The sequence below is a fragment of the Stegodyphus dumicola genome, chromosome 2 (assembly GCF_044657685.1).
Source record: "Stegodyphus dumicola isolate Sdum_Otavi_A_Nest chromosome 2, ASM4465768v1".
NCBI classification, from domain to species: domain Eukaryota; kingdom Metazoa; phylum Arthropoda; class Arachnida; order Araneae; family Eresidae; genus Stegodyphus; species Stegodyphus dumicola.
The window spans coordinates 273,329,156-273,345,486 of NC_140769.1; the positions used below are offsets into that span (position 1 = coordinate 273,329,156).

Genomic DNA, 16,331 nt, shown 5'->3' on the forward strand with positions numbered 1-16,331 from the left:
ACACTAACGAACGTGACATTGCAGGAGGAATCTACGTATATATCTTCACTTTTTGTGGCATCTTTTAGTTCTCATAAATCTCGTAGATTTGCTGTGTACAGATTTCAGATCAAACATTTCAGATAACCAGACTTATTTCAAACTTATGGTTTTTTTAAATGTCAAATTGCGATCACGATGTATTCATATTTTCCAGCCTAACATTCATCCATCCTTTCCTGTGGATGGCGGCTGTTTTCAATGGTTTTCCTGCGACAGCCTCTAATATCCCCCTCCTCTTGTTAGGAGTGCATTTCCAACCCTGCTATGGGATTCCGAGTCGTCTAAGTATACTCTTTCTTCCTAGAAGTTTGTTTCTCTAGTTTTGAATCACCCTGTATATACTTTTGGTACTGCCGATATCAATGAAAAAGGGAGGTACGAAACTAGATACTATAGCAGTCCCGTATATAAAATTTCAACGTTCTACGGCTAATTGTTTTTTAGTTATGCGAGATACATACCTACGTACGTACAAATGTAGCGGAAAAAAAATCCATCTCGAATCCATTTTATTCCTTTATTCCTTCCGTACGTACAGACGTCACTCAAAAAGTAGTCAAAATGGGTATTTCCATTGAAATATGATACCCGAAACTTTTCGCAATTACAGTACTTCCTTTATCTCGTACAAGGAGTGAGTACAAAAAAAGTGTATACAGAGAAAAAGCCATAGAAGAAAAGTGCGTAGACACATCGATACTGCATTTTTTAGTAAACAAAAATGAATTATTAAAAACATGCATTATTTAATATGAACAAATTTAAGTACTTTAAACAGATTTATTTGTTTGGTTTGGTTTATTTAATTACGGCGAAGCCTGCCTAAGGAGAGGGATGCCTTCGTGGAGGAATTTCTAAAGGAAACTGGCTCGTGTACACGTGACACATGGGGAAAACTACGAAAATTCCCATTCAGCCAGCACATTCTCCGGGATTCGAACCTCGGACCGAGCTATCAGTATTCAGCAATTTTACCGCTATTAGTCTGCATTTTATGCACTAAAATTTGTTTTTGGAGTTGTTTTTGTTTGGAATCAATTATCTGTTTTTGCATGTGATTACGTTCTCGATTTATCTGGTTTCAAATGTGAAGTTGATTACCCAAACTATGCGAGGTATTGTGGTAATTGCAACTGAATCTGTGAATATTTGCAAAACAGAAGCTTTGATATATTTGCAATTGTGCAGATTTCTGATGCCGTATGTGACCATGTTGCTTAAAATGCATGTTATAAAATATTACTGATACTCTCTCATTTCTTTACAGGGATCAGATCTACCATCTGTTAACAAGTGCACGATCACAGGTCTTCAATCTCACCTCTCTCTTTGTGGACGAGAGGATGGGAGACATAGAACCCAATATAGCTCAACTTCCGACACAACCTCCATACTACCACAATGGGTACAGAAGCAGCCAGTCTCCTCCAAATGGGCGGTATTCAGCAGGAGGCTACAATAACTGGAATACACCCGCAAGCGAGAGAGCTGTTTCTTATCCTGCTCAGCCACAGAACCGCTGGAGACAAGTTGGGCAACCACAAGGCAATAATGGACAACCTCTCACTGGTGTGTCTAAAACAACTTACACATCAAACGTCAGGCGGCAGTCGAGAGCCCGCGATTTAGCAGATCAACGAAGAGATTTTGATTCGAGAAATCCGACTGGTATGCCAGGATATAACTATGACACACCCACAAGACAAAACACGAATCCAAACGGTGGTGAAGATCATTATGATTACCGAGGTGTCACTCAACTGAATAGGCTGGAACCTCCTAAGAATCTGGTGTATGAGAACCCTCAACGATTAGAGAGCAGAAATTTCAGCGGATATTACGAACAGGAGGCGCAAAGATATCAGGAACCATATCAGATACAGCCGCCGTATACGCAGCATAACATAAAAGGCCAACCTGCATATCCTAGAATAACAACGAGACCTCAGCCAAATGGTAATTGGAAGGGTTCACCATTACAGATGGATTATAATAAGGCTTCAACCAGTGCAACGCCTTACTCTGGTTCTTCAAGCTCTAGATTTGTTGCAAATAGAAGAGAGAGGTAAGCGTCTTTCGTAATAATTCATGACCACATTTTATTCGCGCATTATTTCTGTGCCACCATTTCATTCATAAGAGACAGGCAGAAATAAAGGTGCCATTTTATTCAATAATATTTTCAATATTCTAAAATAATAGAGGGACCGGAAAGTAATGTCGTTTCTGCGCATGTCGACAACAACATGCTAAGGGCAGAAGTGGAAGCAAATGCATGTCAAACACTCTTAACCAACCTTGGTCGACCATCTAAGAACATTTAAAGCAGAATGGAAAAATAAGCAAAGCAGGTGTTTGAGTCCCCCATAATCTCTCCGAAAAGAACAAAGCCAACCGATCCATCCTATGCAACGTATTGCTTCAACGGCACCATACAGAACCGTTTTTGGATCATTTGATTACTGGAGACAAAAAATGGGTTCTATATGATAATCCAAAACGCAGAGGGCAGTTTTAATAGGGGTTATAAATTGTTTACATCCCGAAAAGACGCTTCTGGGTGTTTGATGAAGTATTCGCGGAATTGTTCATTTTGAATTGCTAACCTGGACAAACTGTTAATGCAGACCTTTATTGTGAGCAATTGGAGGGAGGGAACCAATCTTTAATCGAAAAATATCAATTGTCAAGAGAAAAGGCATCATTCTGCAACACGACAATGGAAGACCGCACTGTGCAAGACAAACACTGGAAAAAATTAATGAATTGGGGTAGGAGATACTACCATACTCACCCACCATACTCGGCAGATATCGCAGCATTGGATTTACATTTATTCGGATACCTACAACATTTTCTTAGTGGCAAAAAATTTGAAATTTTGGATGATGTCCAAAATGTCCTCTCGAGATATTTTACTCAAAAACCAATTGATTTTTATCGGTCTGGGATTGAAAATCTGCACATTAGATGGCAAAAGATTGTTGATAACGAGGGTGATTATATTATTGATAAAAAATAAAAACTTGTTAAAAATGTAGTCGTTTGAATTTAATGTAAGAAAGCGACATTACTTTTCGGTCCCCGTATTAATTAGTTGATTTGGAGTATTCGTTTTCCGACTGCTTTCGAACTTTGAAAGAATTTATTAGCTTTACTGAATTCATTAGCCAGTCATTTGGAAGCACAATGATTGAAGGCTAATGAATTTGAAAGAATTCATTAGCCAGTCAAGCATTTAACATATTATCAATACTTAACAGATTTAATATCAAATCAAATCAAATATTTAGCAGATTTAATATTTGATTTAAATAGCGCTTTTTTCATAATTGCTTATGCCAAGCAAATGGGTTGGCAAATGTTTTTTGGAAAGGGAGAGTAAAAATTTAACCCTTGGCAGGCCAACTAGCAAACATGAAGATATGAATGTGTAATTTTACCATAGAACAAAAAAAAATTCATTTTTTATTATGAAGTAAATAATATTTGTACATAGTATTTATAAACATTTTATTAATATTTACAAAAACAAACCGAATAAAAGATTGCCATTTACATATTAAAAAAAAAATATTATTAAACACATTAACATTTCTAATGCGAAGAATGTAATTTTTTTTCTGGGATAATATTTCATCATACTCAAGTTCGAAATCAGAACAATTGTTTATGATGATGAAAGGAATTAAGTGCTAATTTTACCTCTATATTTCATTTTTTGTATTAACTATTCAGTTTTAAAAAGCAAAAAAGAAACTTAAAAGCATTAAAAATTGTAAAATTTGTAAAATTTAATTGTGCTTGTAACAGTAGAATTTTCAACTTAGCTTTTTTCTACTTTCTGATCTTTTTAATATTAAATTTTTAACGTAAATCCACTAATACATCTTTATAAAAGACGTTAATTGCAATATAAATTTAAAATTCTATTAATTGCTATTTGTAGCATCAATTTTTACTATTTTATAGATTTTTAATTCTAAAACTTCCTTCCGACTTCTCCGGTAAATATTTATTAGTTGATACAAAAATATGAAATATAGAGGGAAACTATTACTTTTCCTTGCGATGAGACATCATTACGCGAAAATTCAGTTAAAAGTTATACGGTTAAAAGGTTATCGGCCAAGCTTATCATCCTGCGATGATTTGCAGGTGCTTTATTTTTTACCACGATATTTTATATAACGGTCTTTTAAAAACTGCAAAGTTTTTGCACTGCTTTCACGATGTCACTATCACGATGTTTTAAAACTGTTGTTTTCTCGTTTCACTCCTTTCTCCTACGCCTACCAGCGGCCGAGCGGTAACGTCGCTGAACACTGGTAGTTCGGTCCGAGGTTCGAATCCCGCGAACGGGCTGGCTGCATGGGTGTTTTCGTGGTTTTCCCCATGTGTAACGTGTATACGAGCCAGTTTCGCTTAAGAAGTCCTCCACGAAGGCATCCATCCCTTAAGGCAGATAGCCCTCGAGTGCTTTGTCGTAATCTAATAAACCGAAACCGAAACCTTTCTCCTACAATGTCTTGTACGATGATGTTTTCCTCTTACTTTGGGGCCCACCAGCGGCCGAGCGCTAACGTCGCTGAACGCTGGTAGTTCGGTCCCAGGTTCAAATCCCGCGAACGGGCTGGCTGCATGGGTGTTTTCGTGGTTTTCCCCATGTGTAACGTGTATACGAGCCAGTTTCCCTTAAAAAGTCCTCCACAAAGGCATCCCTCCCTTAAGGCAGATAGCCCTCGAGTGCTTTGCCTTAATCTAATAAACCAAACCAAACCATCCTCTTCGTTTTTTCGGCAACGTTTTTGTCCGCGATGCTTCTGCCGCTTTACTTTCAGCGGAAACTGTTTCTAAACCCTTTCTAAAGTACTTTAATGTAAAGGAATTTAATTCAGATAACAAAATTTTGGGTGATTGATTCTTGATTTCACTTGCAAGAAGCTCATATTTCACTTGTGCTGGTCAATAAAAAAGGAAACAATCACCTTTAAGTAGTATCGTAAGTTCAGTTTAAGCTAATCTTTGTGTAATGTGTCTCTTTCGCAGACCTTATATTAAGTCTTGTGTTTTCGTGCTTCTAGAGCGAGGATGTGAAAAAGAGCATCGAGATAATAAGATGTAAGCTAAGAAGGATAATTGATTAGCGAATGAAATGAAAACCTACAATTCTTTTGCTTTGCCTAAACGAGTATTGAGTTGAAAAATTATAGGATGAAATGAATAGAAGTAGAAACTATCCAGCATGAGTTAATAATTAAAAAAATATATATTGTTTTATTATATTTTGCGAAACAATTGTAAAGACATTATGCTATTTCGAAGCAAGAGAGATGAAAAATGAGCAATGCGCTTGCCAGGACTCGAACCCTTGACTTCTCGAATACACGCCGAGCGTGCTGACTATTACACCACAAAGGAATGCTAAGAAGGCGGGGAGAAATCCTTGCTACTCCACCTTTTAAAGGGCCAGTGGGGATTAGGGGAACCAATCACCAAATCCTGGTAGTGGAGAGTCATCATCCACTACCTTTTTTAAACGGACTCATACACCTTAAAACCCGTAAGATCTTCGAATATCGGATTGTTGCAAGAATTGGGATAACTTATTTATTTTAAAAGCAATTACTTCCAACGTTTTACAGCTGACTACATAATATAGCTGCTTTCTGAAATAGTCATCAGAAAGTTTGTGTTGCCACACATATTTTTATAATTTAATCCGCTTAAATTTTTCGTCATGTTTCCACCTTGCGCGCACATTTTACAACATTCTGTTGCATAATTTAATTTCATATTTAATATATAGCTTTTAAAACATTTGGAAACTACTGTGAAACAAAAATTCTAAGAATTTCATGTTAAATTTGTATTTTATTTGGAGTCGAGTTTATAAAATGTGTTTTATTAACAAAATCTGTAATGTTTTCGTCCATAATTTTTTTTAATATTAAAAAAAATTAATATTATTCAGATTTTTGGTTCAGTTAGAAAATAGTGCCCATATAAAGAATTCTATTAAATTTTAAGTATGTACCATTAGCCATTTTTAAAATATCATGCGCGAGGTGGAAACACGACGAAAAATTTTGTCACAAAGCGGATTAAATTACAAAAAATATTTGCGGCAACACAAACTTTCTGGTTACTAGTTTCCAAAGCAGCTATATTATGTAGTCAGCTGTAAAAAGTTGGAAGTCATTGCTTTTAAAATAAATAAAATATCCCAGTTCTTATAACAGTCACATATTCGAAGATCATAAGGGCTTTAAGGTGTATGAGCCCCCTTAATTCGTGCGCAACTGTAGAGTCATGTAGAAATTTTTTTAAATCAGGAAATTGAAGAAATGTACAGTGCTCTCGCCGGGACTCGAACCACGGACCTCTCGAATACGCGCCGAGTGTGCTGATCATTACACCACGAAGGTATGCTAAGAAGGCGGGAGAAATACCTTAGACAGTTAGCCATTATTTATTGATTTTGTGACGTGTTTATATTACTTAAGCAGCTATTTTAAGTTACGAATCTTTACTGTCACTTCTCTTTCTCCGTTTACCTACCAGAATGCAAATTTAGCTCGCGTGTATATATTCGTTTAAGATTGTTTTAGTCAGGGCGTGTTCAGCCTGCTGAAAGCCACGTTATTGATTGCTATACGATAAGCATTCTTGTCTACGGCGTTGCTTTATTCTTGCTAATAGTACTGTCACGACGGTGAGCTCATTTAAAAGCCAACCCGCGCGTTTAAATATATCTCTGTAGCTTTTGGCTGGGTAAAACTTAGAATTAGTTGTAACTTAAAATTCTACTATGAACTCACACCATATATGCTGGTTGGTTTGTAAGCACTGGGAGTGTCGTCTGTTCATCTGACTGAGTTTTTAATAAAAGGGTCTTTTACACCCTTCGTGCGTTTCTCTTTACTTATCTAGACATAGCGATAAAAGTTACGTCTGCGTAGGCGTCTTGACTTAGTGTATGTTGCCAAAACAAGTTTGCTTTTTTGTAAATAAATGTAATTTTCACATAAAGTCTGTGCATAAAAATGCTTTCGAACCGTCGGTGGAAAATTTGTTGAAAGAAAAGAAATCGAGTGGCTAAACATATTGGAAAGCATTCACTGCAATAAAATCTCAGATGCTGCGAAATATTCATTGCTATGTCTTCTAATTAAGATGAGCTTAATTTCAGTTTGGCTGGTAAAGACAAAATAAACACAAATTAAAATACAAGCTTAAATATTTCAGTTAGTCCTTATTTAGGTTCCAAAACTAAAGGGAATAAATAAAAAAAGTCTGAAAGGTTTCATATTTTGACAGCCGTAAGGTTTGTTAAGGTTTTTTATGCTCTCCCTGAGCTCATAGTCTACCAGTTTGCTCTATACTCACTTCTAATAGTCCATTTTTTGGTCTTTTTTAGTCCAAAGGGATTTAGTCCCGAAGGACTATTACTTTCGTTTTGGCATTTTGCATCGGACAGTGTCTTAAATGTCGGTTCACTTTTCAAACTGTGGCTAATCTTTGGAATATGGTAACGGGTAGTTTGGCGACATTTTGGTAAGGCGATAAAGGTTACTAGCTGGGACTTTAGCAGTGTACATGGATAAAGTCAAGAGTGTGCGCAATGCCATTTTTGTACAATTCTGGAATGTTTTTTTAAGTGAAAATAGGTCGACGTGTACACAGATGATACCGTGTATGTGAAATTCTTAAAAATGCGGCAAGCAGTTTGCGATTCTGCACTTTCTCCCAATTTCGCACCTAATCTTCGTCATAATTAAGCACTTTTGTTCCATAAAAGTTCTAGCATAAGCGTAATTCGGCTAGCAGATTGTTGGAAAAAAATGTTGAGGGGAAGGGGAAAAAAAAAAAAAAAAGCATGCCTTTACTTCGTGAAAACAAAATGGCGACCAAAAAAAAAAAAAAAAAAACTATCAGTTTGCTGTAGCAGGGTTGGTCGCCAAAAAATCGCCAAGTTACCATAATCCGAAGATTAACCAAACTGTTGCCACAAAATGTTAGAGTCCTGCATTATATTTGAAGAAATTAAATAATGAAAAATCTGCATAAATGTAGGTATATTTCTCGCATTGTGATAAACAACGGTACCTAGAGCCATCCAAATTTGAATGACGTAATCCTCCAACGAATATGGGCATGTGGAAGACCAAATTTGAAATTTGTTTTATGATCGATTTCATATTTTGTAAAACTTTAAAGTGAGCAATGGCAGCACTCTACGGGGGGGGATCTTTTTATCTCGAGCGCGTCGAACTGTGTATCGGAAATTCTAAAGATAGCTCATTTTAAAATTATTTTGCGACATTGCTATTGAACCAAATTTTATGGTTTAAGTGCAAAGAACATGATATTTAATAAATAAAGTTAACATACAAAACGTTGAAAAACGCCTTTGAGAAGTAATTGAAAATCTGAAACATTTCAGATTTTTTTTATTATTATTAGCTTTATTATTAAGCATTATTTTTTTCGCATTTACGTCATATGAAATTCAACGGCAAAATTACAATTTTTTTTCAACAGCATAGCAGTATACGTTTAGAATTCTCGATGCAGCTTTAAGTGTTCCCATACATTCATACATTTTTTTTAAAAGTTTTTTCTCAGTTCATCATATCTTTGTTTAGTTTTCTTACCAAGATGATGGCCTTACAAAATTTTTATTTGTCTTTATATTATTAACATTTTGTGTCTTTATACATAAAATGCATAAAATTTGATTCAACAGTAAAATCACAAAATATTCAAAAACAGCATGATTTTAGAATTTCCGATAGGTAGTCTCGCGCGCTGGAGATAAAGATGTTATTTTATCTTATTTCCAGCGCCACTTACATCTTCAGTTCTGCCACTGCTCGCTTTAAAATCGTTGAGCTTGTTAATCAAAAATTCGTTAAAGTTGCACAAAATTTGAAATAGATGATAAAAAAAAATTCGAATTTCTAAATTCGAGCTTCCAGGTGACCCTGTTCGGGTTGACGGGTGGAGATCAATGTTATTCAGCATTTGACGGCTCTAGATACCGTTGGTTTTTACAGTGCGAGAAATATACACACATTCATGCTGATTCTTCGTTATTTATTTTTTTTTAATATATACTCATGTCCAAAATTATCTTTACATACCCAAAAATGATGATATTCAATGTAATATCGAATCAATGTGATCCGTATTTGCAGTGAATGTGTGAAAACCAAGCCTAATTAGCATTATCCAATCAAAAGTAATCAAACGGTTTGTGATATGCAAATCTAGGCGTTACGTCATCCAAGGGTGAATCAAGCGCTTTGCGCAAACTGAATATTTGAGTGAATTTCTGCAACATAGCGTTTGATTTCAGTGTGTAGGGACTCAAAGCGGTTTGTTATGGCTTTAAAGTATCATTTGGAAGAATCTGTAAAGTGGTGAATTATCGGCTGTTTAGAAGCAGGGCAGGCAATCATGGAAACAGCCACGTGTCTGAATATTTCAAGACAGACAGTCTCTAAGCTATGGAAACAGTTTCAAAATGATGGAAGTGTTGTAAGGAGGCCTGGACAAGGTCGGAAACGAATGACAACTGCTTCTGAAGATCGGTATCTGGCATTAACTGCCCGTCGTAACAGAAAGGCTACTGCTCGCCAGTTAAGTTCAGAGCTTGCAGCCGCCACTGGAACTGTTGCATCACGGCAAACAATATACAGAAGGCTTAATGAAAAAGGCCTTTATGCCAGAAAGCCAAGGGTATGTGTTTTACTGTCTTCACGGAAAAAGAGGGATCGCTTTAATTAGTGTAAAGAACATCAAAACTGGACTGAACATCAATGATCCCATGTTCTCTTTACTGATGAGTCGCGGTTTAGTTTAACTGGTGATTCTGAACGTGTTTACATCTGAAGGGAGTCAGGAACACGAAATGATCCCTCGGACATTGTGGAACGTGACCGTTTCGGTAGTGGAGGTGTGATGGTGGTACGGGGTGGAATAATGATCGATGGACGTACTCCCCTACACGTGTTCAGCAGCGGATCTGAGACAGGCCAGATATATCGAGATGAGGTCTTAGATCCTTATGTAAGACTTTTCAGGGGTGCATATGGACCTGACCTTTTATTTATGGATGATAATGCCCGTCCACATCGAGCAAACCTCGTTGATGAATTCCTTGAAAGTGAAGACATTAAGCGAATACCTTGGCCACCAAACTCTCCTGACCTTAACCCGATAGAGAACTTATGGGACTACCTTGGAAGAGCAATTGCACGTATACATCCTCCTCCTAGAGATGTAACTGCTCTGAAGACGGCATTGCTGGAAGAGTGGAGATTAATTCCCCAAACTGTGGTTAACAACGTTATTTCCAGCCTTAAAACACGTTGCGATATGTGTGTACAAGTCAGGGGAGATCATATTCCATATTAAATTCGTAATACTTAATTCTTTTTCTGAATCATTCCTTTTTTAACTCTCTTTGTCACACTTTATTACCATTTTTATTGTTTCATGGTACAATTTTATATCATATGAGGTGATCTTCAATTTTTTCTTTTGCATTTATGTGTCATCATGTTATGTACGATTCCACGAAAATTCATTAAATTATTAGTCTCTGAGAAATCCGTGAATTTATGCATGTAAACATAATTTTGGACATGAGTGTAATACAGGGAGATAATATTTGGTGGCAACAATATGAAGACTAATTCAATGCGTGTAGCGATTCGACGCAAAATGCCGTTTCGAGGTAAATATCCTTTCTGGGCTAATACTCCTTTGGGCTGTCGCCTGACTGGAAGTGTGAGAGGAAAATATAAATTTGCGAAGTTTGAGAATTTATTTAGTAACTATAAATTGTTTAGAAAATTTGCAAGAATATCATGCAAACTGTGAATGATAATAAGGAGAATATTGGTATCGAGATATAACTAAGCAGAAAATCATACTCAAAACAGGAATAATTGAAGTAACTTATAAATTTAAGATGAATTTTGATAATATAAAGAAGATTTGAATAATAATAACTAATTGAAAGTAAAACTTATAAAGATTTTAAACTTAGGGAAAAACACAGAAATGGAAACGACACATATATATACTACACTCACTTCCAAAAGTTAAGCACGGAGAGGAAAATGCTAATTTCTGGAAGCCAATCAGAATTGAAGAGGATGCAATTCGCTGCAGAGGTAGATGGAAGTATGCAAATATGTTAGGTAACAGCCAATCGCACTTTCATGTCAAGAAATATGCAAAAAAGAAGCTTTTAAGAAGCCAGCTTTATGAAGGGTTGCAGAAGTTGATTGTAAGTGCTGATAGAAGGTGTTTAAAACTTTAGTACAATTTGTTTTCAAGACATACGTATTTCTATGACTTCCAGAAGACGAATGGAAGATTCTGAGCGCTGGCGTGCTGTGGGGCGCATTGAAGCAGGACAGTCGATTACAGATGTAGCTCTTTTCTTCGGCGTTCATCATTTTATAATTTCACGTTTATGGAAACAATTCTAAACCACACAGACAGTTGTTAGAAGGCCCGTAGCCGGTCGCCCAAGGGTTACAACCCCCGCGAAAGATCGATATATTGCTTTTGTAGCCCAGCGGAATCGCAGAGCGACTTCCACACGTATGACATCTATGGTTACAGCGTCCTTTGGTAAGCCGATATCTACAGCTACTATACGCAGAATATTGCATATGAGTGGACTGTACGCCCGGGCACCTCGAGTTTGTGTTCCTCTATTCTTCCGATCAAAAGGGGCACGATTACGGTGGTGCCGGGAACATGTCAATTGGAATGTGCCTGACCGGGGCAATGTCATGTTTACTGATGAGTCAAGATTTGCTCTGGAGCCAGATGACAAGCGTATAAGGATATGGCGTGAACAACGAACACGCAATCAGTCCCAAAACATCAACGAACATCACGCATTCCGAGGCGGAAGCATTATGGTGTGGGCAAGGATTTCATTAGGATACCGCACCGACCTGCACATCTTTTAAACGGTGTTCTTTGACGGCTGTCTGGTATCGAGATGAAGTCCTAGAACCCATTGTAAGATTATACGCTGCAGCTGTTGACCCTACTTTTGTTTTAATGGAAGATAACGCACGTCCCCATAGAGCTGACATCGTCGATGACTACCTGGAGAGTGAAGGAATTGCGCGTATGGCGTGGCCAGCATATTCGCCCGACCTTAATCCCATTGAAAATCTTTGGGATGCTCTCGGCCGTGCTGTAATCTTAACGTTTCCCACCTCCAGCCACTCTTTATATTCAGTTGGAAACTGCTCTACAAGAAGAATGGCGATTGCTTAATTCTGCGGTGGTTGACCACTTAATTGAAAGCATGGTCTCGAGGTGTTAACTTTGTATACAGATGAGGGGGGGATCACATACCCTATTAATGTCCTTTTTTTCATTTTATGCTGTTTATTTTCACTTTATACATAATTCTGTTTGTCTCCATCTGATAACTTACAAAAATTTAATATTGTTTTCATTTCTGTATATAATTATTGATTTTGTTTTATGCATAAATATACATGCTACTTTCCTGCCGAATTTTATGTAAATCAAAGTAGTATTTATTGATTTTTTTTTTTTTTTTTTTTTTTTACATCTTTGTGCTTAGCTTTTGGAAAAGAGTGTATTTCACCGAGAGTGTTTGGAATGTATGTATCTCTTTATGTTTTTTTTTTTTTAGCTTTTATGTTTGTTTTGTGCGATTGTATGATCTGAACTCATTACCAGATGTTTATTAAGTTTGTTATTTTCCGTTGTGTTAACCTTTTTTTTTTTCTTTTTCTTATGCTTTGTGACTTGGCCTGTTCCCCTCATAGCCATATGGCAGGTTTCGCCTGCTAGGTGGGCTGGGGGGCAGTGCTTAGAACTAACTAACTAATCCCTTTGGGCTAAAAATTAACCCAGACTTCATAATCTATATGCCAAAAAATTAACTTCTCTTGAATGACGAACAGATTTACTGATTCTTCCCCCCTCGTAAGCATCAGTTAATTGACTTCAGTTTACGAAAAGGAAGCGATATGAGCCACGCAAGTTCGGTATATCCTGTTCGCAACTTCCCATTTCTCATAAGGGTAAATAATGTGCGAAAATTCAGAAATTCAGTGTCAGATAATATGTCGTGAAGTTCGTTGAGACAGACCTCGGCAACGGCCCCACCAACAGCCGAATTATAAAATTGCCAAATACTGGTAGTTCGACCAGAGTTCAAATCCCGGTCAATGCGGTGACTGCATAGCCGTTTCTGCAATTTTCTGCATATATAACGGAAATGCGAGCTAGTTTTCCTTAAAAAGTTCGGTAATATCCTAGGAGAGCCCACACCCTTGGCGACAAACTGGAAAAGTGCTCACTGCTTCGCGCGTTTCTCAAAATCGCCAACTTGAAAATAACAAGTCAAAGAATTGCACAAACTCGGTATCCATGTACACATCGACCTATTTTCACTTGAAAAAACATCAGAGAATCGCACAAACTTGGCACTGAACACTTCCTTTACTTTTTCCATGTACACATCGATACGTGACATAACCAAAATCATTCTTGCCAAGGGTGTATGCTCTGCTAGGAACGAGCCAAAAGTTCTTCCCTTTAGGCAGATCACCCTCACAAGCTTTGCCATCATCAAGAAACTAATTATATATCTTCAACTTTTACTTTTGAGATTAAAAGAATGAGGATATTTACGTCTGGTGATGCCGCCCAACCACTACAGTGGTTAGCGTCGTTGAATGCCGTGCCCAAAAGGCCCGGGTTTGAATCCCGGGATCGGAGGGATGTTAGTAAATGTAAAGTGTCCATGCGGCATGGGGGCATTCTAAATATGAGGCGAGCCGAAAGTTCTCTCGAGAGGTTGGTAGGGATAAAGGAGTGGGAGACTCTCGGACACGTGTCCCCCTGGGGTGCTCTCCATCAAAATTGGGGACGGAACTGAGCTAAATCGCACTGTCACCCGTAAAGTGCTCAAGGCTGTTGCCAACAGCAGGCATAAACTTGCGCTCCTTGCCACGAGGAAATTCGTGGGCTTGGGTTGACTATAGACCAGACAAGTAAGCAACAAACACAACAAAGTCTGGTTATTTTAAAAACAAAGGCTACATTCACTTTACTAGAAGTGGCAAGAGTTAAGAACAGGAAAAACTGAAGCTTGTGCTCTGAAGGCTCACTTTATTTAAAAGTATTTAACTGGCTAATACTTTTTGCTGCATTAAATAAAATGGTCTTGAGTATAACATTTACCATTATTATTGAATTGCCTAGAATGCAGTTATTTTATTATTAATCAAAAGTTTGAACTAAATCGTTTTCTAAATTTTTTAATTCATTCATTAAATTTTAATTAAATTTACTAAAAATTATTAATTTCATTAAAAAATTTTAATTTTTAATTTAATTAAATTCATTAATTTTTTTAATTTAGCTAGTCTTTTAGACTACTTGAAAATTCTCATCGTAATCTAGTAGAAATTTTCCGGGCTGAACTTTAATTTCGACTCTTTACTCTTATGCATCCCCCACTCAGAAACCCATACGCATATCAAATAACTAATAAAACTCCTCTTATATCATAAAGCAGATCATTTAGTTCATATTAAAGAAATCTGAACAGTGTAATTTATAGCTGTCTTAATTTAAACTTAATATGCGAAAGATTTCGCTCATAAAACAGCTTTATTTATTTATGTTTTTACTGTTTTACAGGCGGAATCAAGACGTTGAAGTAGCCTGCCAAGTTCAGTCGACATATGTGCCGCCCAGGGCAGCTCTCAGTGATAGTTCTGAGTGGAAATATATTGTAAACGTTCCAGAGAGGGACAGGAGGTTTAGTCAAGTCGTTAGAGTTGATGTTTGCATGTGAGTACAACATATCTACTCTACTTAATAAACACTTTAAAGCTGTCAAAGTATGCAAAATATTATATCTACCTATTATTAACTGATAACAGGAGTTATTTGATAAATAAATATTATACATTATTAATTTGTTGATAATGCATGAAGTTAAAGATATTCCTCAGAGTTCTAGCTCGCAGGTGGAAGGTTTCAGTTTCAGTCCTGCACAAGGGCATAGTTGATTTTCTATATTTTCCGCTTTAAAAACACATTAATATGCCAAATATAACAAATATGCTAAATTTCAAAACACGTCAATATATAATTCCACACGTATCTTAAGAAATTTTGAATAAAACAACTCTACTTTTTTTGCGGGTATGCTTAAAAATACATCTATTTTAAGACTATAATAAGAATTTTATATGTTATAACTCAAAAGGTTTTTTTTAATTCATAAAAAGTATAAATTTTAGAAATGAGTAATAAAAAATGGGCGAATTTTATTTGGAATGAACCTAAATTTCGAAATGGGAAAGAAGAATCAAATAAGTTTAATGAAAAAAAAAAAGAGATTTTAATAAATATATATCAAATTCAATTAATATGGAGGAGCTAAAATTTTTAGAGCTATTTTTTTAAAAACTACTCGTGCGATTTTTACAAAACTAAAATCGAAATATGGAAAAAGAATGACCCTTTCCCGCTCGTATAGAATGAAAAAAGGAAGGGAAAATAGGTTGATATAAATTAAGAAGTTCCCCAAGTGAATTATTCTTGGCGCAAACTGAAAAAAAAATGCGCCAAGATAAATTTTTAAATTTCTCCACAAATTTATGGAGAAAAGTACAGAAGTTAATATCTAGGCATAATGAGTAGTAGAAACGAAATATGGAAAAAAGTGGGTACGTTATTTCAGAAAAAGTTCGATTTTGTGTCAAATCACCTATGTTAGAACAATGCTAAATATAAATCTAATATATATCCTAAGTTGTACTTTCGAGACATGACATATGCAACTTGAATTTGTCAATCGGCCCAGTAGAACGGGAAATATAGAACTGTCCGCCCTTTTTTTTGCGCAGTATATCTGCAGCGAATTAAGTTATCATCACATACGTATATCCACCCCGTTATCCGGCTTAAGTCTTTATCCGGCCTTCATTTTCGCAGCCGTTGGTCATATAATTCCGCTTATAAGTGTTTTAAATGAAGAAAATATCTATGGTTTTGCAATTTCAAACTAAAAATTTTTTTTGGGGACAAATAACGAAATCCAAGTTTTGATACGGTCTCCCTGTTTCTATACTTACATTTAAGAAAGTTTTATACTCATTACGAAAAAAATTAATTACATGAAGCTTAATTCCCATATGACAAAAATTGACCAGGATAATTTCCAAAATCTGCGTTTTTTAATATCATTTTCAAAT

General features: G+C 36.3%; 1 protein-coding gene across 2 annotated transcripts in view; it reads left to right on the forward strand.

Annotated features, from left to right (window-relative positions):
- The window catches only part of LOC118196153 (uncharacterized), a 213,063-nt gene that overhangs the window by 187,937 nt on the left and 8,795 nt on the right, over positions 1–16,331 (forward strand). For both annotated transcript variants that reach the window (XM_085812161.1, XM_035367567.2), the window contains 2 exons: positions 1,310–2,107; positions 14,767–14,919. In XM_085812161.1, the coding sequence (XP_085668287.1) occupies positions 1,310–2,107; positions 14,767–14,919 (951 nt within the window). The remainder of the gene's footprint in view (positions 1–1,309; positions 2,108–14,766; positions 14,920–16,331) is intronic.